At 32.2% G+C, this 27,986-nt stretch overlaps 4 protein-coding genes across 8 annotated transcripts; 3 read left to right on the plus strand and 1 right to left on the minus strand.

The window, feature by feature from the left end:
• Positions 1-4,243: 4,243 nt before the first annotated feature.
• On the plus strand, positions 4,244-10,992 carry LOC123924369 (5'-3' exoribonuclease 3-like). Of its 2 annotated transcripts, none has more exons than XM_045977230.1 (23): positions 4,244-4,460; positions 5,289-5,394; positions 5,799-5,875; positions 5,992-6,183; positions 6,300-6,419; positions 6,521-6,583; positions 6,688-6,741; positions 6,834-7,004; positions 7,092-7,169; positions 7,443-7,592; positions 7,668-7,790; positions 7,887-7,982; positions 8,068-8,163; positions 8,241-8,311; positions 8,414-8,542; positions 8,778-8,854; positions 8,946-8,986; positions 9,330-9,404; positions 9,495-9,610; positions 9,782-9,853; positions 9,936-10,014; positions 10,115-10,188; positions 10,360-10,992. In XM_045977230.1, the coding sequence occupies exons 1-23, from the start codon at positions 4,290-4,292 to the stop codon at positions 10,751-10,753; spliced, it is 2,625 nt and encodes an 874-aa protein (XP_045833186.1). In that variant the 5' UTR covers positions 4,244-4,289; the 3' UTR covers positions 10,754-10,992. The 2 variants fall into 2 exon arrangements, with proteins under 2 accessions (XP_045833186.1, XP_045833187.1); XM_045977231.1 differs by lacking the exon at positions 4,244-4,460 and adding an exon at positions 5,038-5,184.
• Positions 10,993-12,162: 1,170 nt separating this feature from the next.
• On the plus strand, positions 12,163-18,202 carry LOC123924370 (5'-3' exoribonuclease 3-like). 4 transcript variants are annotated; one of them, XM_045977233.1, is made up of 23 exons: positions 12,163-12,568; positions 12,791-12,893; positions 13,195-13,271; positions 13,385-13,576; positions 13,688-13,807; positions 13,903-13,965; positions 14,065-14,118; positions 14,199-14,372; positions 14,462-14,539; positions 14,810-14,959; positions 15,035-15,115; positions 15,214-15,309; positions 15,400-15,495; positions 15,571-15,641; positions 15,743-15,871; positions 16,066-16,142; positions 16,231-16,271; positions 16,520-16,594; positions 16,693-16,808; positions 16,947-17,015; positions 17,098-17,176; positions 17,277-17,350; positions 17,569-18,202. In XM_045977233.1, the coding sequence occupies exons 1-23, from the start codon at positions 12,407-12,409 to the stop codon at positions 17,963-17,965; spliced, it is 2,574 nt and encodes an 857-aa protein (XP_045833189.1). In that variant the 5' UTR covers positions 12,163-12,406; the 3' UTR covers positions 17,966-18,202. The 4 variants fall into 4 exon arrangements, with proteins under 4 accessions (XP_045833189.1, XP_045833191.1, XP_045833188.1 ...); XM_045977235.1 differs by having other exon boundaries at positions 12,167-12,568; positions 15,038-15,115; positions 16,944-17,015; XM_045977232.1 differs by having other exon boundaries at positions 12,169-12,568; positions 16,944-17,015.
• A 1,585-nt stretch (positions 18,203-19,787) lies between these two features.
• On the plus strand, positions 19,788-25,736 carry LOC123921197 (transcription factor E2FB). Its single transcript, XM_045973634.1, has 14 exons — positions 19,788-20,173; positions 22,255-22,444; positions 22,629-22,688; positions 23,084-23,169; positions 23,252-23,340; positions 23,433-23,487; positions 23,788-23,840; positions 23,940-23,990; positions 24,097-24,145; positions 24,231-24,296; positions 24,383-24,459; positions 24,624-24,843; positions 25,095-25,161; positions 25,258-25,736. Exons 1-14 carry the CDS (start codon positions 19,982-19,984, stop codon positions 25,386-25,388), a joined length of 1,386 nt encoding a protein of 461 aa, XP_045829590.1. The 5' UTR covers positions 19,788-19,981; the 3' UTR covers positions 25,389-25,736.
• Positions 25,737-25,945: 209 nt separating this feature from the next.
• LOC123921198 lies at positions 25,946-27,893 on the minus strand. Its single transcript, XM_045973635.1, has 3 exons — positions 27,483-27,893; positions 26,404-26,583; positions 25,946-26,308 (listed from the first exon to the last, which is right to left on the minus strand). Exons 1-3 carry the CDS (start codon positions 27,702-27,704, stop codon positions 26,147-26,149), a joined length of 564 nt encoding a protein of 187 aa, XP_045829591.1. The 5' UTR covers positions 27,705-27,893; the 3' UTR covers positions 25,946-26,146.
• Positions 27,894-27,986: the final 93 nt, after the last annotated feature.

Raw genomic sequence — 27,986 nt, forward strand, 5'->3', positions numbered from 1 at the left:
GGACTAAATTGATGGATGGAAAATAGTTTAGGGACTAAATTGAAGGATGTGAATATAGTTTAGGGACCTTTTAGTTGGTTTTAATAGTTTAGGGACTAAGTTGGTGAGAGAGTGATAGTTTAGGGACTAAATTGACTTATTACTCTTTTTAAATGGTTCAAATTTGTTTGCAGCCAAGAAGTTACTCGTCCATCTTAAAATTTATCACTTTTGTTGGAGTACTATTTTATCGGATCCTTACTACTCTCTTCGTCCCAAATTGAGTGACATAGTTGACTATATTGCACTATTTACATATATTGTTTTGATCATATTTTTCTACTAATAAATAAAAATAAATATTAACATATAAATTGTTGTTGGATTCGTCTCGATAAATATTTTCAAGAAATCAAATTTTTATAATTTTTACTATAAAAATATTAATCGTCAAAGTTATGCATCGGCATACGTGAAACAATTAACCGTGTCACTCAATTTGGGAGGGAGGGAGTAGTATTTTGCGAATCAATTATTCGGAATTGGATTTGACGCAGTAACTACATCATGCACTTATTGTTGTCCGTCGTCCGATTTAAATCAACGGCTAAGATCGTTGAATTGTGTTATAGCTGATATGTAATCAGAATGGTCTGATTTGAGTTAGGATCCTCTTTATTTCTCATTCTTTCCATTTCCTCCATTATTATATACTCCAAATATTTTTTATACACCTCAAAACATTTAAAAACTTTGATAATAAAAAAATGAAATAAATAAAAAATGGAGAGAATCTCAATTCGTTCGATTTCAAGCTAACATATGTGATTAAAAACAACGCTTTTTTATTTATAATTTTACAGAGACTAAAAATAACGTTAAACTGCATATATTTTTGTCCTCGTGAGCTTATCTCAATTGGTATGATCATCGCATTATATGTGCAGGAGCTCGGGTTTAAACCCAGGACACTCCACATATTCACCATATATTTTGAACAGTAGTCCAAATTATTCTATTCACCATATATTTTGAACAGTAGTCCAAATTATTCATCTGCATAGAAAATACCGATATGTCCGATATGTTGTGGATTTGAAAAGGCCACATCTGTCTGCATGCACAAATACCTAAAACAAATACTACTACTGTACTACTAAGACTACCCACAATGGTTTCAACAAAAAAAAATATTCAACACCCACTTTTTCACTCCACATCATTTTCTCTTTCTTCCACCTAATCATTCAACACACATTCAACTTTTACCCTCTCCAATAGTTTTTATATTCAACACCATACCCCACCACTTTCTCTACCCCACCACTTTCTATTTCATATTCTTATTTAAATTTTATTTTTTGTTTTTATGATTAAATAACATTATAATTATCGATTAAAATTAAATTAAAATAATACACTTAACAAAATTTATTTAAATTTTTTTTTATTTTCTTAATTTAAAATGCAATACATCATACAAATAACGTAATTAATACGATACAAATTAACTTAAAATGCAATACAACACACAAGTTACATAATTAATACGATGCAAACTAACTTAAAATACGAAACAACACACAAATACGAAACTCATCTTTAATCCTGAAACATTCCAAATTTTGTCCATATGTGCTTCACTAGATCTGCTTGCAATTCGTGATGAGCTTTTTTATCACGGAACTCAGATCTAGCACGCACATGATTTGATAATTGTTGGAGTTTTGATAATTGTTGGGATTTTGAGAATTGTTGGGATAATTAGAAGAATTGTTGGGATCCATTTCACTAAAAAAAATATTAAAACTTCAAAAGAATGACTAATTAGAAAGTTAATAATAGATTAAGATAGTGAAAAATTTGGTTTTTTTTTCTGTGTCCAAATGAAATGAACCAAGTCTCTGTTTGTAGAGAAAAAAAAATCACGAATTTTGGTATAAAAATTAAAAAATTAATTTTCAATGAAATAATTGAGTTCAAAGGATAAAAATCATAAAAATCCACCAGACCAATCAGCAGCAGCCACGTGGCGCCTTTTATCCAAAGAACTTCTCTCTCCGCGTGATTTCTTTCCCCAGTTGCAGCTCCCGCGCGTGTCCCACACGCGCCTGTCATAGGATGAATCACAGCGCGCCAGCTGTCCCGTTTGCAGTGTTGAAAGGTTTCATCACCTCTTTCTTCCACATGGGTTTCAACAGCCTAACTCCAATGGTTTCAACTGATCTCTTGCTGTTGAAAGACAAATTCAACACCCCATTGCACTTGGTCTAATGAGTAATGATGACAGAACAGAGGTGTGTGGATTTTCTATGTCCCTTTCTAGTTTCCTTCTAGTCCAAGTCACTTGGATTGGTTTAGCTCACCTAAGTTACCGTCTCAAATCTCACTCCAAAAACCTGAATCATTTATATATCTTCTTCTCAGAAACGAAATAAAGAAAAGAAATATACTTTCACATTTTTATCTTCTTTAGTAGTACAGTAGTACTAGTATTTCTTAGAGGAGTAATAAAAATTTAATTATATGAAAATTAGTAATTTAACATTACTATTATTTTTAGAAAAATACTAATGAGTGATTCAGAGACACTTTTTAAACAATTTAAATACTACATCCGTATCTAAATATAAGACCCTCTTTAGATTTTTGTTTACCCATTTTTATAAGACTCTTTTTTCATATTTTTAAGGGTATTAATTATTTCTTTACCGACATATTTTTAATTAAAGTTCATATTTTTCTACAATCTACAATACTTTAAAAAAATAATAACTCATTCTCTTTCTTTAAGGATAAAATTGTAAAAATAATATCAATTGTCAATAAATTTAATGTCACAACCCACTTTCTTAATCTCCCAAATTTTCTCAATGAGATCTAGAATTAGGGATGGAGGTTGTAGTAAGTTTTTGTAAAAAAATTATAAAAATGTATGAATTCAACCCATTAAGAATTAAAATATTTCATTTTTTAATAATTTTTTTTAAAAAATGAAATGTATGAGACACTCGTTAACAAGACACTTATTTCTAAGAGCATCTCAAATGGTGATACCACTTTGAGTATCATACATTAATAACAAATGGTCATTCTATATTTATTTTTTTAACTTTGTCTAAATAAAAATAAAATTTATCTAATTTAATAAAAACGTAGATAAATTAATTAATAATTAAATATAATGAGAAATACAAAATAATAAATCAAAAATGGTGAAAAATACATAAATATGATGAGAAATATATAATGAAAAATAAAATAATTAATTTTGATTATTCTCTTGTCTGAAACGCTCCTAAATGAAAAATATTATTTGAGAACCAAACAAATAGAAATTGTGTAATATATAAAATAATATGAAATATGATTAAATGTATAGTAAAAAAAAAAAAAGAAAGATCGTGTAATCAACTCTTTTAACATTTAATATTTTGGAAGATAAATGTGGAAATATACTCTTGAAAATTGTATAACCAACTCTTTTAACATTTAATATTTTGTATCATTAAATGCTAAATTTCTATATTTAGGTATCTTATCATTATCATCTGCCTTATGACCAGGGGCGGCCTAGGCCCATGTGCGACATGGGCCGTGGCACAAGGTCTCTTAAAATCGAGGGCCTCAAAAAAAAATTTATAGGGTAGTAGTATTAGTAAGTTAGGGGGTGTAAAAATTAATTATGTATGTTAGAAACTGTTGTAAAGGCCCAACCCAACAATGTTTTCCTAACAAAAAAAAAAGCAGCAATAGAAGAAGCCAGCTTTTTGCGTTATGTGTTTTTGCCTTCTTTCTGCGTTTTGCGTTCGCAAGTTCTTTCACTTTCAGAACCTACGACCTGCCTCCATTAATTCACCACCAGGCCGGCGTCGACCTGCCTCCTGCCACCATCACCAGGCGTCGGTTAACCACTTAACCTCTTTCCTTCTATTCTCAAAGGTAAAAACTAAATTTTACAAGTTAGGGTTTCTAAAATTTGCAATGTAAAATCACAATTTTGCTATTTTAATTGTGTTTCTCAATTCCCAATTCCCATCATTCTTTTTCTCCCAAAGTTAATTTTGCTATTCTAGTAATGATACCAATAGTGTTCCCATATAATTAGTTAATTACCAATAGCCGTACTGTAGTTATGCAGTATAATTACCAATAGTGTTAATTTTGCTACTGATTTTCTTTTAATTTCCACTAATGCTGAAACTAAAGTAGCTTAGCTATAATGTTATTCACAAATCCTACTCCCATTCTATGTAAACATGTGATTCCTTCCGGCCGGAGATTCCTAGTTTCAACATGATAATGTTTTAATGTTTATTGTCCTATTTGGTTTGATAATGTGTTGTTCTATTTGGATTGTTTTAATTGCTAATTACGTTCTTTTTTTCTTTTTTTACCGGTTCAACTTCAATGTTGTCTATTTGGTTCTACTTCAATGTTGCGGTCCTGCGGAATCGATCCAGAACAGTGAGAATTTTCAGGTTCTATTTTTTTCCCTCAATGCCTCCTAAGTCACTTCCTAAAGTAACTATAATGTATTTTGTTGTTATTGTTAGACTATGGATCTTTTTTATGTTATTACAAGAATGATTATAATTTTATGTTATTTGCAATTTAAATCGATGATGATTTTTTTATAAAAAAAAGTTACGTTTTTTTTTATTATTAAAGGCCCACTTTCATATTTCGCACAGAGCCCCCGAAAACTCAGGGACGCCACTGCTTATGACACATGTTAACATAATTTTAATATTCTCTTAGAAATTGATAAGCTCGAGAAAAGAGGAAATAAATTGTTTTTCATTTCCAAATCTAGCGTAATCTTCCGGACGGTCTCTTCATATTTCTCACCTAGGCCTTTGATTGGATTAGCTAGTTACTACTACTACTGTTCGGTTCTATTGCTGATTTTTCAACTACTACTACTTCACCAAAATTAAAATAAAATAAATAGTAAAATAATAACTATTCCTATATATAAGTGTGTTTCATTTTGCTCTAAACCAACAATAGAGAAACAAAGTTTTCTCTAATCATATTGAGAAACTGTGTGTGATTATGGGTGTGCCATCGTTTTATAAATGGTTAATCAACAAATATCCAAAAGCGGTTACTAACACAAACACTTCAACTGTGGAATATGATAATCTTTATCTTGACATGAATTCCATTATCCACCCATGTTTTCATCCCAATGATAACAATGTTTGTTACTCTTTCTCTTTTAGTATTACTACTTTTTATGCTTCATTTTCTTATTATTATTATTCTTTCATTTCGTAAGTTAGTTTTTTATCTATGTTTTTCAGATTTCAACACCAACAACATTTGATCAAGTGTTTACAAATATGTTTGATTACATTGATCACCTTGTTACCATTGTTAAGCCTCGCAAGTTACTCTACATGGCTATTGGTAAGACTAATTTTACATTAAACCCATGTTTTATTATTTTCAAATATTATGTTTTTTTAATAGTCTTTTTTTGGTTTACAATCTTGTCAAAGAGGATCGAACCTATGAACTCATGCATACACTATCCAAACCCCTCACCACTATACCAAATCTAGTGGCTTTGTTTCTTTAATAGTTTAATAGTATAATGTTAGTAACATATTGTAAATGTAAATATTTTGCGAAAAGAATGTTTGTTTTATAGCCAGCACAACATCGACACTTCTGATTAAAAATATGTGTTGTGGTCGGTGTTAGACAATTTCCATTTTAATTATTTTTTTAAAATTATTATTGATGTCTACGTATTAGTGTTGGTGGTAGTGTTCATGTGTAATAGTTTTATTGATTTTCCTATTGATTAGATGGAGTAGCTCCACGAGCGAAAATGAACCAGCAAAGGACTAGGCGCTTTAGAACGGCTAAAGATGATGAAATGCGTGTAAGTACTAATTTCATCTTTTTTTAAAAAAGAAAATTAAATTGTCGAGTTTATACAATGGTCGAATGATTGAGGTTTAGTGTTTTTTTTCGATTAATTTCGATTTATAATTATAGGAAGCCGAGGAAGAGAGACTGAGGAAGCAATTTGAAATGGAAGGTAAACAAGTTCTTCCTAAACAAGAATGTGAAGTGTCAGATTCTAATATAATAACACCAGGAACAGAATTCATGCACAAGCTCTCAGAGGCTCTTAAAAGTTATATCTCTTCAAGAATTTCCTCCAATTCATTATGGAAAGATATTATGGTATGATATGCATAGTTTATATTAAACTAAAAAATAATTATTTTCATGTTGCTACATTATTAAGCTAGTAGTAGCATTTCATTGTTTATTAATTTAGTTGATGATTTTTTTCTTAGGTAATTTTATCTGATGCTAATGTTCCCGGGGAAGGAGAACATAAGATAATGTCATTCATAAGGAAACAACGAGGTCTTCCTGATTACGATCCAAACACCGTACACTGCTTATATGGCTCGGTACTGAAATCTTAGTTTATTTTTTATTTCATAGCTAGGGTGCTAATTTGTTTTATGTTATTTGAAAGTTTTGAGCTCAAACTTTTGATTTTCGGTGGTAGGATGCTGATCTTATAATGCTTGGACTGTCAAGCCACGAACCTCATTTTTCGATCATAAGAGAGGTTATTTTGACGCGAGACTTAATTACTTATCATCAATATACTTTACATTTAATCTTCTATATAGCTTAACTTAACATGAAAAATATAATTCATTGCAAGTGCAGTATGTGCCTAAATATTATGAGAAGCTGCAACAGAATGCTGTTAAGCGGTTCGAGGTATACTAATAATTAATAACCGATTAAAGTCTAAAACTTTGAAGTTTATATAATGATTCTGATTATGAATCCATATACACAATTGCTTGCAGCTTTTGCATATTTGGTTGTTGAGAGAATATCTTGAATTAGACATGAAGATAGAAGATCCTCCGAAAAATCTCATCGTTGATTTCGAGCGTATAGTTGATGATTTTATCTTCATTTGTTTCTTTGCTGGAAATGATTTTCTTCCCCACTTGCCATCTTTGGATATTTATGAGGTATTTATAAACTTTTAATAAATTCAATATATAAAATATAAATATATGTTTAACTATATGTTTATTTGTCTTTGTCCATTTTCTTAGGGGGCTATTGATTTACTTATGACTGTTTACAAGAAAGAGTTCAATAAATTTGGAGGGTATCTTGTGGACATTAATAAGGTAACCCTAACAATGTAACAATATAATTCAGGATCTGGATCCTCTCCAGCTCATCCTCTCTTGTTGTCCGTGCTGCTATCATCTCAACCGTCCATTCATGTTCTCTCTCTCTCTCTCTAAAAAAAATTGTTTCTTTTACTAACGATCATTAGATGAAGAGCAGCAGGGATGACAGAACAAAAAGGGTAGTAGAGGATCCAATTTCTATAATTCATAATTAAGTTTCATTTATTTAAATTCAATTTTATTTTATGTGACCATATATGAAAGCAGATGAAGGAGAAACATAATGCATTTGTGAAGCTATCAAGAGTTGAAAAATTCATACTTATGGTTGGTGCATACGAAGAAAAAATCTTCAATAAAAGAAGTGCAATTAGAAACAAGAAATTGAGAAGGCTTATTAGTGATCAAGAGCGATCAGTAAGTTCATGCATATAATATATGGAAAATTGAGACAGTCATTAAGCTTTCATTGATTCGATTGTTATCTTCCAGAAGCAAGAAGAACAGAATGCATTCGATAATACGGATATTGAAAATGAAAGTAGTTCAAATTGCGCCCTTCGCATTAAAAAGGCTCACGCTATCAACAATGTTTGCCTCGTTTCTGATGAAGAAGTAAGTATGCATATTAATTAATATTTTTCATTGTACAATGGATTAGTGGAGTATGATGATGTTGAGTTGTTGATAATTTTATTGATCCTTATTTAGATTTTGAAAAACACAAAGGACTTGAAAGAGGAATTAAACAAATGCATAAAAGAGAAAGGGGACTTATTGAAGAGTGGAGATTTCTTGATTGACAAGGTATACAATTTTTTGTCAAAGGGCTTTTAATTTTTATCTTATAAATATGTATATATTTAGTAAGTATTGTTATGATTCATTTTAGATAAAATTGGGAACTGTTGGGTTTAAAGAGAGATATTACAAAGAGAAGTTTTCTGTGGAGGGCTCTACCAACATTGAGCTAAAAAGGAAAGAAATAGTAAGTTTCCTACACCTACAAACACAGACACCAGATACGACACTGAAACCGATACATAAGCGTTTATGTAATTGTAGGTGCAGAAGTACACTGAGGGTTTGTTGTGGGTTCTTCAATATTATTTTTCAGGAGTTGCTTCATGGACATGGTAAATAACATTAACAATATGGTTTAGACAAAACTTATTTTTCTTGTGTCTTGTGTTTTATGTTGTTGAAAATGAGAAATAATCAGTGCAAATTAAAAACAGGTTTTATCCCTATCACTATGGTCCATTTGCTTCAGATTTAAAAGGCATGGGTCAAGTGAGAGTAAATTTTGAGAAAGGTGTTCCATTCTTACCTTTTGATCAACTCATAAGTGTTCTCCCTCAAAAGAGGTAATTTTCGTAGTTATTTTCTCCTTTCTTCTATGAAATTTAATATCTACGAAGCGCCGACACTGACATGCGAACCCTTGTAATAATTTGCAAAGGTTGGGGTGTTTGAATGCAACCACATGTGTCAGTATCGTGTTTGTATTGGATACTAACACATGTCTAACACACCTTCAATCGAAAATGTCGGTCCCGCATAGTTTGTTACCATTTCTTATCCAATTTAATTTTTGTGCAGTTCTTATGCACTTCCAAAAGCATATGCAAAGCTTATGTTGGATGAGCAGTCTAAAATATTTGACTTGTTTCCTCAGAGTAAGCTTTTAAGTTTAAATTTTTTCAAAGTATGTGATTCTTTGAACTAGTTTTCTTCTTGTTCTTATTTTTTTCTATTTTGATTTTGTAGATTTTGAAATTGACATAGAAGGAAAGCGCTTCATGTGGCAGGTAATCTCCCTCGAGCTATGTAGCATTGACACTTTAGACTGAAAGCATGTTCAGTGTCTGACACATGACTGACAACACAATACTAGTAAATACTACTCCGTTTTCATATATAAGCAAAATTTGACTTTCTAGATTCATTGAAAAAGTAATGAATCTAAAAAGTCAAATTTTGCTTATATATGAAACCAGAGGGAGTATTGTTATAATTTCTAGTTTCTCATATTATAACCAGTATCTATGTATGTGTTGTGTGCGCATCTGTGTCAGTGCTACTCGAGCCACTTCTAGTATTTCGTGCACATACATATATTCTGACAGAAAATTAATGATGTTTTTTATGAAGGGTATATGCAAACTTCCATATATGGATGAAAAAAGGCTTTTGGCTGAAACCAGAGAACTCATGGAAGGATTAACCGTATGAATCACTTAGTACATCAATTTTTTCATATACATAAAATGTGCATTCTTTGCGGATGACCTTTAAATCGTAAACCATGGTTTGCAGGAAGCTGAAGCAAAAAGAAATTTGGTCGAAGTAGATAGGTTGTTGGTTAGTAACACTGCCAAAGTCGCAGAAAAAATTTGCTCACTAAGTTCAAACAAATTAGATACAAGCATAAGGTTTGTCGATGTTTCTAAATGATGATTTCTAACAATACTCGTGGTTTCTTCATATTCATATATATATATATATATATATATATATATATATATATATATATATATATATATATATTAGTAATATTCTGTTAGAAATAAGTAACAGTTAATTGTTTCCTTTATGTTTAACAGTGATGGCATTGGCGGCATTATAAGTCTTTGCCACGAGGGTGTTGAGAAAAACCGACAAGAAGATTTAGTCTTGTATGCTATTAATCAAAAATATTCTTTTCAGTTTTTTAGGTAGCATTCTAGTTTAGCTATTTAATATTGCTTTATGTTGCAGCTGTGTCAAATATGAGATGCCGGTGAATGGTTCAAGTCATATTCAGCATCTACTATATGGCGTAAATTTTCCCGAAAAGGTAAATGAAGTATTATTCAATATGAAATTATTAAATCTATCAATGGCATAATTCAAGTTTTTGGCATATTTTACTCTCCTTGAACATCAATGTTTTGCAGACGATCTTTGAAAATGACATAAAGGTAACGGTTCTCTGGCATGAACTTCAACATTATCATAGCCGTTTTGAGAGGTACCGTTTATTAATTTTCTCCTTTTATCGTTTTGTTGTGCAATTGGTTTTATGGTGCAGCCAGTTGTAGCCAGTTAGATTAGACTATTAATTTAACTACCTGCATTTGCTGCATTATAAAGCCGAATACGGAATTGTAAAAATCTTTGACGAACCAACTTGAATACGCAGGCCGAATAATCAAGACAATTCGAGAAGTTCAAATAGGGCAGGCCATAATTCAAAGTTTTCTCCTAATGCATCTGCTTTTGGTGGAAGAAGCAATGCACCTCTTGAATCGAATCACAAAGGTGCTGGCGTTGGATGGGGTTCAGGTAGAGGCAAACCAGAAAGGATTGATCATGACATTCTTAATGAAAGAATGTCGACATTTACTCCTTTTCGTAAACAACGTAAGGATTATGGGGGATCTTATCAACCACGTCCGAATGCGCCTTTTGGTAGAGGACGAGGAAGGGGTCAACAGAATTTGAACAATGTGTATCAATGGAAGAGTGTTTCTTCTAATTCAAACAACTCGTTACGGCCTCAATGGACTGAATCGAAGGATAAAAGCCGTTGGTAGAAAGAAACCTATTAAAGAATACTATACCTTTTTGTTTTGGGAAATGTTTAATGGATGTGGATTTGTTTTTTTTGTGAAATGATGGGGGAAAGGTGAAAATAGTTAGTTTCATTTTGTTCTTGGTGGTTGAAATTGTACAAGTCATATTCCACATCTACTATTTGGTTTGTAACTTCTGCCATATTATTTACTGTGTTCTTTTTGAAAGTACTAATTTTATATAAATTAGTGTTAATTTAGACTTGTTTTGGCTTGCAATTTGATTACCTATTGAAATGAGTGGATTCTCCTCTAGTGTCCAGTCTAAGTGTGTTCTGGTGTCCGACGCCAATGGATTCTCTTATGTCATGAGAGTCCATTGAAATTTTCACCTTTCATTATGAAGGAGAGAGAAAAAAAATTACCAAAAAGTGAGATTGAAGGGTTAAATGTGCAAAATAAATAGAGAGAATCCGGTGTCCGACAAGTATTGTTCTTTTTCATTGCTTCGACAAATCTTAAAAAATAAATAATAAAAAATATATAAATTTTGTATTGAAATTTCTTGTGGCGTCTAAGGTGAACCATCAAACAAGTGGTTCATCGGTGTACCATTTATACACACCGTTAGATTTATTTCAAAAATGATTAAAGGTTTAGATGAATTAAAAATAAATGCGAGAATATATGTATTTTTCCACACACAATCCCTAGCCTCTCTCTCTCATTGGCATCTTTGGCATTTGTTTCATAACCGGAGCAACACTTACATAGTCACAAGCTTAAACTAAATATCCTTAGGCACACATACATATTTTTAAAAAAGTTAAATATAAAAAAAATTAATTAATAATAGTTGATGTGACTAAATCATTTATATTTTTTTTCTTTAATATGTGTGTGCATAAATAGGATTATTTGTGGTTGTGCCTATTGAAGAATTCCTCTCATAACCGTTGTTCTCTAAAGATTTCTGGAAAGATATATATTAATATAATAGCATCACCCTTTGATTTCATACTTTTTTTTTTTTTTGATAAATTTTGATTTCATAAATCTAGCAATGATTTTGTGTAAAAAAAAAATCTAGCAATGATTTTGTTCATTAAAAAGAAAATTCCATCGTAATTTCAATTGGTATGAATATGAAAGGAATAATAGTCTTCCGATCCTACTTTCACATTTTTATTTTATCTTATAGTAATAAAAATTGGGTCACACCGAAAAGTACCTCGGAAGCATACAAAAAATCAAATAAAAGAAAAAATTAATGTTGATAAAATAAAATTTTTCACTTTTAAGATACGTATTGAATATATACACAATTTTCAACAAAAAATTTCCTTATTTAAATATTTAACTAGTCCTGCACAGTTGAACATCTTCCAAAAAAATTTTATTTATTATAAAAGTAATTTCACATTATTATTATTCATAAGTAATGAGTAATCTTCTGACTTCTGAGAAATTGATAAGCTCGATAAAAGAGTAAATAATTTTTTTTTCATTTCCAAAATCTAGCGTGTTCTTTAGTCTTTTCATATTTCTCACCTTGATTAGATATTAAAATAAATAAATAATAACTATTTCTATATAAGTCTGTTTCATGAATTTTGCTCTAAACCAACAATAGAGAAACAAAGTTTTCTATAATCATAGAGAAAAACTTTGATTATGGGTGTGCCATCGTTTTATAGATGGTTAATCAACAAATATCCAAAAGCGGTTACTAACACAAACACTTCAACTGTTGAATATGATAATCTTTATCTTGACATGAATTCCATTATCCATCCATGTTTTCATCCCAATGATGATGATAACAACATCAACAAGGTTTGTTACTATTTGCTATTTTGTCTTTTATCTTTTACTACTTTTCATGCTTCATTTTGTTATTATTCTTTTATTAAGTTAGTTTAATCATTTGATCAAGATCCTCCGAAAAATTTCACCGTTGATTTATCATTTGATCAAGATCCTCCGAAAAATTTCACCGTTGACTTTTCATGCTTCATTTTGTTATTTATCTTTTATTATTCTTTTACTACTTTTCAGATTTCTCCAACAACATTTGATCAAGTGTTTACAAATATGTTTGATTACATTGATCACCTTGTTACCATTGTTAAGCCTCGCAAGCTACTCTACATGGCCATTGGTGAGACTAATTTTGAAAGATTATGTTAATTTTTATTTTTATTTTTTTAATAGTTTAATATAATGTTAGTAACATAGAGTAAATGTAAATTATTTGGCTAAAAGAATGTGTTATATAGTCAACAGCACTGAGCACCGACACTTCTGATTGAAAATGTGTTATCTAATATCATGTGGTCGGTGTTAGACAATTTACATTTAATTATTTAAAAAAAAAAAATTATTACTGATGTCTACGTATTATAGTCTTGGTGGTAGTTGCGAGCGTCAATAATAGTTTTATTGATTTTCATTTTGATTAGACGGAGTAGCTCCACAAGGGAAAATGTATAATCAAAGGACTAGACGTTTTAGAACGGCTAAAGATGATGAAATGCGTGTAAGTTCTAATTTCATCGAGTTTTTTTAAAATTAAATTGTCTGAGTTATACAATGGTTGGATGATTGAGGCTTAGTGTTTTTTTTTCGATTAATTTCGATTTATAATTATAGGAAGCCGAGGAAGAGAGACTAAGGAAGAAATTTGAAATGGAAGGAAAACAAGTTCTTCCTAAACAAGAATGTGAAGTGTCAGATTCTAATATAATAACACCAGGAACAGAGTTCATGCACCAACTCTCAAAGGCTCTTAAAAGTTATATCTCTTTAAGAATATCCTCTAATTCCTTATGGAAAGATATTATGGTATGATTTAGTTCTTATTAAATAAGAAATAATTATTTTCATGTTGCTACATTATTAAGCTAGTAGTAGCATTTCATTGTTTATTAATTTAGTTGATGATTTTTTTCTTAGGTAATTTTATCTGATGCTAATGTTCCTGGGGAAGGAGAACATAAGATTATCTCATTCATAAGGAAACAACGGGGTCTTCCTGATTACGATCCAAACACCGTTCACTGCCTATATGGCTCGGTATCAAAATCTTAGTTTATTTTTATTACATAGGGTTCTAATTTCTTCTGTGATATTTGAAATTTTGAGCTCAAACTTCTGATTTTCGGCTGCAGGATGCTGATCTTATAATGCTTGGACTGTCAAGCCACGAGCCTCATTTTTCGATCATAAGAGAGGTTACTTTTACACGATACTTAATTACTTATTATCAATAAACTATACATTTAATCTTCTATATAACTAAACATGAAAAATGTAATTCATTGCAAGTACAGGTTGTGCCTAATTATCATGAGAAGCTGCAACAGAATGCTGTTAAGCGGTTCGAGGTATAATAATAATAGATTAAAGTCTATTTTGAAGTTGATATAATGATTCTGATTATTAATCCATATACACTTGCTTGCAGCTTTTGCATATTTGGTTGTTGAGAGAATATCTTGAATTAGAAATGAAGATACAAGATCCTCCGAAAAATTTCACCGTTGATTTTGAGCGAATAGTTGATGATTTTATCTTCATTTGTTTCTTTGCTGGAAATGATTTTCTTCCTCACTTGCCATCTTTGGATAATATTTTTGAGGTATTTATAAACTTTTAATAAATTCAATATATAAAATATAAATATATGTTTAACTATATGTTTATATTTGTCTTTGTCCATTTTCTTAGGGGGCTATTGATTTACTTATGACTGTTTACAAGAAAGAGTTCAATAAATTTGGAGGATATCTTGTGGACATTAATAAGGTAACCCTAACAATGTAACAATATAATTTAGGGTCTGGATCCTCTCTAGCTCATCCTCTCCTGCTGTTTGTGCTTGCCATCATCTCAACTGTCCATTCATGTTTTTTTTTTCTCTCTTTAAAACTGTTTCTTTTACTATCGATCATTGGATGAAGAGCAGCAGGGACGACAGAACAGAAGGGTAGTAGAGGAAAAACCGTCCATAATTCCTAATTAAATTTCATTTATTTAAATTCAATTTTATTTTATGTGACCATGATATGAAAGCAGATGGGGGAGAAATGCATGACATTTGTGAAGCTATCACGAGTTGAAAAATTCATACTTATGGTTGGTGCATATGAAGAAAAAATCTTCAATAAAAAAAGTGCAATTAGAGACAACAAATTGAGAAGGCTTATTAGTGATCAAGAGCAATCCGTAAGTTCATGCATATAATATATGAAACATTGAGACATTCATTAAGCTTTCATTGATTCCATTGTTTTCTTCCAGAAGCAAGAAGAACAGAATGCATTTGATTATATGGATATTGAAAATGAAAGTAGTTCAAATTGCACGGTTTCTGATGAGGAAGTAAGTATGCATATTATTTGATATTTTTCATTGTACAATGTATTAGTGGAGTATGATGATGTTTAGTTGTTGATAATTTTATTGATCCTTATTTTTAGATTTTGAAAAACACAAAGGACTTGAAAGAGGAATTAAACAAATGCATAAAAGAGAAAGGGGACTTATTGAAGAGTGGAGATTTCTTGATTGACAAGGTATACAGTTTTTTGTCAAAGGGCTTTAAATTTTTATCTTATAAATGCATATGAAACATTGTTTAGTAAGTATTGTGATGATTCATTCAGATAAAATTGGGAACTGTTGGGTTTAAAGAGAGATATTACAAAGAGAAGTTTTCTGTGGAGGGCTCTACCAACATTGAGCTAAAAAGGAAAGAAATAGTAAGTTTCCTACACCTACAGACAGACACTAGATACGACACCGATACTGATAGATAAGCGTTTATGAAATTGTAGGTGCAGAAGTACACTGAGGGTTTGTTGTGGGTTCTTCAATATTATTTTTCAGGAGTTGCTTCGTGGACATGGTAACTAACATTATCAATATGGTTAAAAAAACTTATTTTTCTTGTGATTCATGTATTTTATGTGTTGAAAATTTTAAATAATCTTTGAAAATTAAAAACAGGTTTTATCCCTATCATTATGGTCCATTTGCTTCAGACTTAAAAGGCATGGGTCAAGTGAGAGTATGTTTTGAGAAAGGTGTTCCATTCTTACCTTTTGATCAACTCTTAAGTGTTCTCCCTCAAAGGAGGTAATTTTCATAATTACGTTTTCCTATGTAGCACATGTGTCAGTATCGTGTCTGTTCAATTGAAAAGGTTGAAGTGTTTGAATGCAACCACATGTGTCGGTATCGTGTCTGTTCAATTGAAAGTGTCGGCCTCACATAGTTTGATACCATTTCTTTGCTATGATTGAATATTATCCGATTATATTTGTATGCAGTTCTTATGCACTTCCAAAAGCATATGCACATCTGATGCTGGATGAGCAGTCAAAAATATTTGACTTGTTTCCTCAGAGTAAGTTTTTAAAGTTTTACTTTTTTCAAGTATGTGATTCTTTGAACTTGTTTTCTTGTTCTTATTCTTTTTTATTTTGATTTTGTAGATTTTGAAATTGACATAGAAGGAAAGCGCTTCATGTGGCAGGTAAATCTCCCTCAAGCTATGTAGCACCGACACTTTAGACTCAAATCATGTTTGGTGTCTGACACATGTCCGACAACACGATACTAGTACATATTGTTATAACACTTCTAGTTTCTCATATTATAACGAATATCTATGTACGTGTCAGTGTTGTGTTCGTATCTATATCAGTGCTACTCGAGTCACTTCTAATATTCCGTGCACATACATATATTCTGACAGAAATTGAATGATGTTTTTTCATGAAGGGTATATGCAAACTTCCATATATGGATGAAAAAAGGCTTTTGGCTGAAACCAGAGAACTCATGAATGGATTAACTGTATGAATCACTTAGCACATTAATTTTTTCATATACATTAAATTTGCATTATTGCATTCTTTGCGGATAACCTTTAAATTCTAAACTATATTTTGTAGGAAACTGAAGCAAAAAGAAATTCGGTTGAAGTAGATAGGCTGTTGGTTAGTAACACTGCCAAGGTAGCAGAAAAAATTTGCTCACTAAGTTCAAACAAATTAGACACAAGCATAAGGTTTGTCAATGTTTATAAATGATGGTTTCTAACAATATTTGCATCTTCTTCATATTCATATATTCATATATTAATATTCTGTTAGAAATATTCGGTCAGAAATAAGTAACAGTTCATTGTTTCATTTATTTTTAGCAGCGATGGCATTGGCGGAATCATAAGTCTTTGCCACGAGGGCGTTGAGGAAAACCAACAAGATTCAGTCTTGTATGTTATTAAGAGAAAATATTCTTCAGTTTTTTTTAGGTAGCATTCTAGTTTAGCTATTTAATATTGCTTTATGTTGCAGTTGTGTCAAATATGAGATGCCGGTGAATGGTTCAAGTCATATTCAGCATCTACTATATGGCGTAAATTTTCCCGAAAAGGTAAATGAAGTATTATTCAATATGAAATTATTAAATCTATCAATGGCATAATTCAAGTTTTTGGCATATTTTACTCTCCTTGAACATCGATGTTTTGCAGACGATCTTTGAAAATGATATAAAGGAGACGGTTCTCTGGCATGAACTTCAACAATTTCATAACCGTTTTGAGCGGTACAGTTTATTGATTTTCTCTTTTTTTCCTTTTACTTTTTGTGTAGAGCTGTAATGTACTTGATATTGAAACTTTCGTTGCGCAGACGGTTTTATGGTGCAGCTAGTTGTAGCTAGTTAGATTAGACTCCTAGTTTAACTACCTACAGTTACTGCATTATAAAGCCGAATGCGGAATTGTAAAAATCTTTGACTAACCAAGTTGAATATATACGCAGGTCGAATAATCAAGACAATTGGAGAAGTTCAAATAGGGAGGGCAATAATTCAAAGTTTCCTCCTACTGCATCTGCTTTTGGTGGAAGAATCTATGGACCTTCTGAATCGATTCACGAAGGTGCTGGCGTTGGATGGGGTTCGGGTAGAGGCAAACCAGAAAGGATCGATCATGACATTCTTAATGAAAGAATGTCGACATTTACTCCTTTTCGTAAACAACCTAATGGTTACGGAGGATCTTCTTATCAACAACGTTCGAATGCGCCTTTTAGTAGAGGACAAGGCAGGGTTCAACAGAATCCGAACAATGTGTATTCATGGAAGGGTGTTTCTTCTAATTCAAACAACTCGGCACAGCCTCAATGGAATGAATCAAAGGACAAAAGCCGCTGGTAGAAAGAAAGCTATTTATGAATACTACCGTTTTGTTTTATGAAGTGTTTGGTGGATTTGGATTTGTTTTTTGTTAAATGATGGGGAAAAGGTGAAAATAGTTAGTTTCATTTTGTTCTTTGGTGGTTGAAATGGTACAAGTCATATTCCACATCTCCTATTTGGTTTGTAACTTTTTTTAAGTACTAATTTTGTGTCAACTCTAAATTAGTGTTAAGTTAGACATGTTTTGGCTTGCAATTTGATTACTACTTTAAATTAGTGGATTCTCTACTATGAACCATAGATACTTCTAGGATCAGGTGTGCGGTACCTGACATGTTTCAAGTGGCAGCTGCGAAATCAGCTATTAGGTTAGCCATTTTCGTTATAACTTTCCAAGTCCAAGGGACTATTGTCGTAGAATTTATTAATTAAAGAGGCCCACACGTATCGGCGTTTTACACTTGTATAAAGATGTAGGACTGTTAGAATCGGAGATACAAATCCAAGGAATGAACAATGGAGGCTACTAGGGTTTCATAGAATTACATTACAATAGCTTAGAATACAATGAATTATCTTATGAATATATAGAAAACATAAATAGACTAAATTACTATTATACCCAAAACCAAATTATAACCAAAAGCCCATTATATTATTAAATCACCAACATAAACAAGTGTTCAACAAAAAATTTTTCTTTTTTGGCTTCCACACTTCTTGAATCTGCGTTTGATACATTTATGACACTTCAAAAAATTATATTTCTTTGTTTCCACAAATCTTAAAAACTATATCCTACTTGAAATGGTACAAGTCATATTCCACATCTCCATGTTCTATCCTAAAATATAAATCTTGTATTGAAATTTTTAGCATAAAATAATTAATATTAAGAAAATGAAAATGATGAAGTTGAGTACGTGGTGGTTATGTTGCAGGAACATAAGCAAAGCGGTTTTAAGGAACAAAACAAAAGCCAAACTTTTTCCATTGTTTTATTTTTTCGTTTATTTGTTTTATTTGCTGACTTTTTCTGTCTTTTATAGTTTTATTTAAGTACAATTCCATTGTTTATTTCCATTTTATAGTTTTATTATAGTTTTATTTTGTTTTTCAGAATTCGACCGTTAAGTAAGTAAAGCCAAACAAAAATTATGTTTTTACTAAGAATCAAATTCGCATTCTCCGGATGATCTACCCTAAAAGAAGGTCATTAACCGCTTTAACCAATATCTTGATTCATTATTAAAATATGTACTTAAAATTATACAAATAATAATTTGATAGGCTAACATTATAAAAAAATTACATTAAAAATGTATTAGATCAAAATCAATCTCAATAATTTTTCTATGCAAAGATTTAAACCTCAATCCACTACATTGTAAAATACTAACCCTTTTCTTAGACTAGTGTAATAATATAATTTTTTTTTTGTTAAAAGAAATAACAAACAACATAGATCATAGAGACTTTTGATCTAACAATATCACCATTTGTGAATTTTTATTTTTAATAAAGAAAAGAAAGATCACCATTTGTAGGTTGAACTACTACTAATATTTTTTTTTGGTTTATAACTGGTATTAGGGGAAAGGACCCTAGTAGTCCAGAGTTCGGTCGCGAGGTAAGTAAAGTCTGACCAAGAAATTGTTCCACCCAGAAATCGAATCTGGATTCTCCCGAAATCCGTCATTTTTGTTGAAACTCATTAACCACCTGAGTTCAATGAATTGGTTGAACTACTGCTAATATTTATAGACTAAGAATAATAATCATTTATTTAAGTAAAAAAAATAGTAAATTATTTAATTTAATTGAGAATGAATGAATTATTGTATAAGTGGTTCTTCCCTCCACATAAATATCCGAACCAAATTCCCTCCATCTTCTTTCTTCTTCTCTCTTCCCTCCCTCCCTCGTTTTCTGTTCTCTTTCTCTCTCCCGCTTTTTTATTTTCCGACTTTCCAAACACCGTAGATCTCATCTCATTTCCTCCGATCTCTCTCGGAGCTCCATCGCCGTCAGGTGATGTCGGGCAACCGAGCTCCTCCACCCGCCGCTTCTCCCTCGCCGGACCAGATCATGCAATCCATGAAACGCCAACTCCCTTTCTCCTCCATGAAACCTCCGTTTCTAGCTTCCTCTGATTATCATCGCTTTGCCCCTGACCACCGCCGGAATCTCGACCAGGAAACTGAAGCTATCGTCGTTAAGACTCCTGTGAGTTTTTTCAATTTTTAATTTAATTTAATTTAATTTAATTTAATATTTTTTTTACGTTTTTTATGAGATTTTTTTTTGGTCAATGAATTTTGCTGCAATTTTAGAGTAGGTTTTTAGTTTAATGTTGGTAGGTAATTTAGAACACTAGAGATCTATTCAATTTTAGGGTTTCATTAGTTATTTAGTTATTAATTTGTTGAAATTAGTTGCTAAATTAGTACTTGGAGTTGAATTTAACTTAGGTTTTACTAAAGAGTAATTTCCCCCCTTCAAATTTAGTGAAAGAAATTGAGTTTGATCTAACTTAGGTTTTACTAAGGAAGGTTTTTTTTTTCCCTTCAAATTTAGTGAAAAATATCGAGTTTCCTGAACTAGTTATGCTAAAGAGTGTGTTTTGAAATGGAAAAGAAATTAATCGTTTGAGTTCGATGTATTTTCTCGAAGTTGAAGAACATAACTTGTGTGTTTATATTTTATTTACTTACCTCTCGGTCAAACTCTGAATTTTCAGGGACCCCTTCCCCTGAGAATCGGAGAGTTTACACAAAAAGAAAGTTATATGAACTAAGTATTTAGGTTTAGTACTTGAGAATGAGGACGTTGAGAGGATCAAAGGATGTGCTTGTTGATTACCGGCAGTTGATATCATGATGTGATTGTAAGTTAGTCAATTCTAGGTGAAAAGGGTCATGTGGTGTTGCAAGGAAAGTAATTGGTTGCATTGGATGATTTCAAATGGTTCTGAAAAGTTCCATTGAGTTTATGTGCATATTTCTCTTGTTCCTAGTTGTTTTTAAATGAGCTTTACTATTTGGTACAAGATAACACTATGAAATTTGACAAAAAGGAAATGGGTTACCATACAAGTAGGTAGTATATTATAGAAAACTTTTATGCATATAGTAAAGTAACTCTACTTCGATAACCACGACACAGGAAGAGTTTTATAGAATTTTTTTTTGCGGATAGTAATGTAACTCTACTTCAATAACCGTGCTTTGTGACTTGTTTAGTTTATTTTTGGAATCTTTAGCTTTTTCCTTTTTGAATTGAATCACTTTAATCTCATGTATACGTTCTTTATCCTTGTGTTACTTGATGAGAAATTCTTTGTAAGGGTATGATGCACATCCTTGAAGTACCTAATGTACTATCTGATGTGATAAAAGCTGTTAAATTGTGTATAAATGTGTGTCAAGCCTCTTCCTTCTATTGTCTTCGGGTGAAAAAGGTTTTCAATGAAAGGTTTCAAACTGATTGGTCTCAAATTAACAATATATTAGAATATGATCATGTGAAAAATGAATTGTGCATAACATTGTGATGCACTGATCTGCCAAAATATCTTGACACATTATAAGGAAATAAGTAAATATTTCTTTGCAACTTCCATCTTGTAATTGACGTGAAGCTATATATTTATAGCTATGTAATTAATTGTGCCGGATTTGCGTCGAATCATGGTTTCGTGGTGCGGCGGAAGGCCTTGCGGCTGCGTTGTGTGCTGAATCGCCTGATTGCGGCCAAAGCAAGGGTCTTACCACACAAACCCATCCCACACTAGCCACGATTTGGAAGTTTCTAGACATGAGTTGGTGTTTTCCGGCAAGAACTTCAGAGACTCGCCGACAGAGAAATAGTAAAGAAGATGAATGAAGTAGAAGTAAGACACAAGAAGAAACAAGGAATGATAGAAAACTGCAATGTTTTGGCTGTTTAATGTTTGATTTGTGGAATGGAACATTTTAAATTTAAGTTTTCCCTTATTGGGCTCTAAATAAGACTAATGATGGGCTTTTCCTACCCACACCCCCTTTTTCTAACCAGAGAAGACCAAAATACCTCTTACCTCACCGCTCCCACCCATCTTTTCCCTTTTCTCCCATCTTCTCCTTCCTCTCCTCCTCTTTGCAATAGTGGTTATCGTGCTTCCCTCTCTACCAATATCTTTGTTTTACAGCCGGTTGCTCCAAACTGCTATCCCAGATTAACAACATAGATTTATGGTTACATAGGTTATTTATGAACATATGATTCTTATTATGCTAACTTACTACATATAATCTTTTTTACTTCAGCCATTGAAGCGGAAAAGTGAAGCAGCTGATCTTGAAGCTGATTCAGGTGATAGGATGACCCCTGGATCCACTCAAGCAGCCAATGGTCCTTTTCAGACGCCTGTATCTGGAAAGATGGGGAAGGGAGGCAAATCCTCTAGGCTGACAAAAGCCAACAGATCTGGAACGCAAACCCCAGGCTCAAATATTGGTGAGTATTATCATCCGAGCTTGTTAAGTAGGATTCAATATTTATACTTTTCATAATATATTCAAAGAAAATATTTAACCAACATTTTGGTTGACAGCTAGTTTACTATCAACCAATATACACCATTTTTCCTTCAATTGTCGATTATGGCAAACAAGTTATATTTTTTCTATAAATTTGACAGGTTCTCCTTCAGGAAATAATCTCACCCCTGCTGGTCCATGTCGATATGACAGCTCTTTAGGTATTACTTAATTTTTCAGTCTTGATTAGTTCATTGTTGATCATATTCATCAGAGGTTTATTGTTATTCAGAGTGTTGGAAAGTGTGTGTTAAAAGTGATTGTTCCTAGCATTCCTCTTGTTTATTTTACACATTACCCTCCTAACTAAATTTAATTTGGGGGCAGGATGCGAAAATGTTGAACTTCCATTTAAATTAATTGAAAATTTAATGTTTTTAAGTTAAACCAATGTTTAGGGTGATTACATGGAAAAAACAGGTTAAGTAGGTTTATCTGAAATGTGGTGTAAGTAATGGGGGTAAAGTGTAATCTACCCTTTATATGTTTTACTAATGAATGAAGGATCTGGATGCATTTTCTCATTATCCTATATATCATTTTGTTCAAAAAACAGGTCTGTTGACAAAAAAGTTCATAAATTTAATAAAACAAGCAGAGGATGGTATTCTTGATCTTAATAATGCTGCTGACACATTAGAGGTAACATATTTTCTTCTGTTCTAAAGATTCCATGCTGATTACTGAAAAGTTTCATTACTTGATGAAGCTTTTGTGTCTACAGGTGCAAAAGAGGAGGATATATGATATAACAAATGTTCTTGAAGGGATTGGTCTTATAGAGAAAAAGCTCAAGAACAGAATTCAGTGGAAGTGGGACTTCTTTCTATTCATCTGTTTTTGTTGTCATATTTTTTATCCAAGATGTTGCAACACTTTTACCAACTCCTTTGATGATTGACCAGGGGGCTGGATGTTTCAAAACCAGGGGAAGCTGATGATAGTTTTGCTAGTTTACAGGTTAGGAATGATTAAATTTTATCTTTGGAATTCACATGAAGATTCTTTTCTTTGGAAGATATAAAGTCTGGTGATATAGTCAATTTATAATTTCTTGGCAAGAACTTTTCATTATTCAAGCTGAAGCTAGCTTGTCTTTAAATCGTTTTATCTGAGACAGCTTGTCTAGCATACTTTTTTATTTTGTTGAAGTAAATTTGCAGACTCTGACTTACATGATTTATAGCATATAATAGATTTGAAGCTAGTATTAAATCCTGAAATATTTTGGTGTTTGATATGTTTTCATTACTCATGCAGGCAGAGATTGAAAATTTAACAATGGAGGAACGTCGGTTAGATGAAGAAATAAGGTTTGGTTGTCTTGCCTTTGATGATTCTTCTTTATTGCATAATTTCAGTGTTCGCCTGTTGTCTATTAAGAGTTTAATTTTATTTTTTTATTATTGCAGGGAGATGCAAGAAAAGCTACGGGATCTTAGTGAAGATGAAAATAATGAGAAGTAATATTTATTTTACCTTCAATCCATATTTGGGTCATTTTGCCACACTTTGATGTTTATAACTAATTTGGTGTGGTTTTTCTTTAATGTATTTCCACTCTTAAAGGTTGCTTTTTGTAACTGAGGATGATATAAAGAACTTGCCCTGCTTCCAGGTTAGTTTCCCTGTCTATACAGAACTTTGCTTCCTGTATATAAATTTATTTTGGATTTTAACTGGTGCTATTTTCCCATTTCCAGAATGAAACCTTGATAGCAATTAAAGCTCCACATGGAACCACTTTGGAAGTCCCTGATCCTGATGAGGTGATTTGAGAGGGCGTGAGGAGTTGCGTATAAGTAATTGATTAACCATTTGTCTATCTAAATGCAAATTCCCTTTTTCCTATTAGGCTGTTGATTATCCACAGAGGAGATACAGGATAGTCCTGAGAAGCACAATGGGTCCAATAGATGTTTACCTTGTTAGGTATATTTAATATTAGGTGTTTTGTTATCATTTAATTCAAGGGTCATTTAGCTATTGCAATGGCATGGTCATATGACAATGCCATATGAAACAATGATGCTTGAAGCTTACAACATGCTATAATATTGACATTCCTGATTTCCCCTTATTCACTGGCATACTAGTCAATTTGAAGAAAAGTTTGAAGAGATCAATGGTGTTGATGTTGCACCCAAAGTTCCATCCAGTCTAGAAGTTAATATGCATCAATCAACTGTGGTCCCAGAGGATAAAGGGAAGGAAATAGAAGTGCAGCCACAAGATGGTGAAGGGCCTAGTTCAGATCCTACCAACTCTCACGACTTCGTGAGTGGGATCATGAAGATTGTTCCTTCAGATGTTGCTGTAAGCATCACCTCTGTCGGATATATTTGTTTCATGTATTTGCAAAGAATTATTCTGAGAGAATACATGCATTGCTAATTGTGAGGAAAGAGTGTAAAGGTTTTAGAGTTCCAAAATCAGCTTAGTGTTATTTTTTGAAGCAGAAATAAATTGTTTCCCGTTTCATTTTTTTGGGTACAAATTTTTGCATGTTTCTTGTTGTCAAGGTTTTAGAGTTGTTTCTGATTTAAAATTGTGGTTTCTCTTTGCAGACTGATGCTGATTACTGGCTTTTATCAGATGCCGGTGTTAGCATAACCGATATGTGGAGAACAGAACGTATCCTATCTTGACACCTTACACTCCATTTCATTCCTTTTATATATATGTATATATATCTCACTACCTTGTAATTTCCTTGATATATTAATTCAGCCGGAGTTGAATGGAATGAACTCAACGCATTTCAAGAAGATTTTTGTATGGCCCGTGAGCACACTACAACCCCAAATAATGCTTCAAACATAGGTGAAGTGTCTTCCACATCCAACCCTACAGTTGGATGAAGCCTCAAAAGGATTTGTTGTGACTCTAAAGATAAAGTGGAGTTCTTTCTCCACTGAGAACCTATGACATCCACCCAGCCCCCAGCCCCCAGCCCCGTGATTGGATTGAAGGTTCCTAGAAGATACTTTCTCAACGTTTCATCAAGCTTGTCCTGCAAAACTAAATGGCCAGTCACATGGCTAATTGTACAGTTAGTATTACATAATCCAAGCGACTTTGTACTTCGAGGAAAAAACACGTAGCTTTGGTGAACCCAACTTTGTATATTATAATTCCCAGACTTTATAGACCAGTTAGCGCAATGTGTATGTTTGCAAAGCAATAAAAAACACATTTCAGATTGCAAATTGAAGTAGAATTATGCTCTCAACAGAGCACAGGTCGAATAATAAGTTTCATCTGAGATTCTTTCGTCATTCTGTATCTCTTAACACGTTATTAACTTCTCCTTTCTCTGTTCCTCTTTCACGTTTCAATATCTGTCTCTAAGGCTAACCGTTCACACTAGTGAGCTACATCAATACTTTGCAAGGGGTACAAATGGAGGATGCAACCATTCGAACAAATTATAACAATATGGCTAGATAGATATTGTTTATTAATGTTAACATCACTTTACCTATTGTTTACAATGATATGGATTTACATGTCCACGACTGTGGAAATAATGTTCATCTGGCAACATATATGAAAATTTATTACAAATAGAACTATACTACAATGAAACACTGGTATTTGATGGTACTACCACTACTAGCTACTTATCTTCTTTATCAGCTTTCTTTCCAATCCAACCAGCCACAATTGGGGTAAGAGCTACTGTAGGTGGAAACCTAATTGGAGATGCAGCTTTATGTGCAGCATAGGCCAAAGCAAAAGTACCAACTTTTTCGCCGGTCGCATCAGTAGTGATTCCTACCTGAAGATATAATAAAGACATAATGTGTTAATCGTAGGAGTTATTTTGTTTTAAATATAATGCAATCTACATTGGGTTATGTATGAGCATTGCACCTTCTGAAGCAAAGTTTGAACATCTACTCCAGCATTGATGAGTACATAACAAAGAGCAAAAGAGATCAATGACAGAGTAATGGAGGTGGCCAGGTATGCTCCTCCATATTTTGCTAGCAACTCCTTGGCTTGATCACCTTTCGATTTCTGTCCTTCCCCTTCTTCCTTTGAGCTGAAAATCTGCAAAAGAACGAAAATTTAATTTTACAAAGAGTGAAAAAGGCAGCTTTCACTTTTAGGGTGAGAAAGTGTTTCAAATGGTTTGCAGTGAACCAATGATTGAGAATCGTTCAAACCCTAACAATAACAAGATGCCACTGCCGTAAGTATGAACTCATGGTATTATTCATCCTCCCTACCAATTAAGACGGTAACCCAATTGGTATCAATTCAGCAAAAAAAACAAGGAAACACATATTTGTACCATACAACTAAACTTAAATTCATTTTCGCTTATTGTCAAATCCATACTTTAAAGCAGCGAAACCAATTATCATCCAAGTTTTGAATGACATTCGAATATGGTTCACCTAGATACATTTCTCTCATACCTTAGCAATCTAAGAAAAAGGTACTCAATCTTGATTCATTACAGAACATTTCTTGAAGGTAAAATTTAACCCACAACACATCTTTTTCTCCTCTAAAATCCGGGAAAGATACATTATAACTAAAGGAAGAAAAAGGTAAACACAAAATTAAAACTTTGAAAAAGTTGCAAATCTCTTGTTCTAAAAGCAACATTTAATCTGAGATAGCCCAAATTCAATCTCACAAGCAAAACTAGTCATTTTGGCTTAACTTGTTCAAGACTAAATTTTTTCTTCAAAAGCTTTTATTTCCTTTCCCTAAAAATTTCAGCAATAAAAATCCTATCTTGAAATATCCTTTTTATATACTTTTGGCTTCTTTTTACAAAATATTTCTAGAGTAAGAAACAATACATTTATACACACTTTTAAAGCAAGAAAAATAAATATCTTTATTGAAAATTTTCACTTTAGTTCATAAAATTGAAACTTTTTAGTAACCAAATAATTCTAATAAAACCAAAATAGAAAAGAGAAAGAAATGGGCACCTTCCAAAGACCAGCTTCAAGACCATACTTCTGAGTAACTTCTTCAGGTGAAGAAGAATTCTTTGAAGAACTTTTAATTTCTTCAGTTTTCTCTTTAACAGCTCTAACTCTAAACCCTTTAGATTTTCTTGAATGAATAGAAGCAAGACTGCAAAATCTATAACTCTCTTTGTTCAATAAAGAAACACAAGATGATGATGGAAGAAGCATAAACGTTGCCATTGTTGTGCTCTTAGAACATATGTTGTTTGGTTATGAAAATTGCAGAGAGTTTTTGTGTGAGTTAAGTTGAGCCAACAGAAAAAGAAACAAAGATTGGTAATGATGATAATGATGCAAAAAAATATCAGTAGTTGTGTTGTGTCGACAATCTTACTCCTGTTGCTTACATGTCACAAAGGGAAATTGTTCATTTTATATAATGGGCTCTCATAGATAAGCCCAAGAAGAGGATGTGGCTAGGGCACGTGACTTTTAAACTTATGGTTATGAGAAGAGACAACA

This window comes from Trifolium pratense, linkage group LG4 (assembly GCF_020283565.1).
Source record: "Trifolium pratense cultivar HEN17-A07 linkage group LG4, ARS_RC_1.1, whole genome shotgun sequence".
In the NCBI taxonomy this organism is placed as follows: domain Eukaryota; kingdom Viridiplantae; phylum Streptophyta; class Magnoliopsida; order Fabales; family Fabaceae; genus Trifolium; species Trifolium pratense.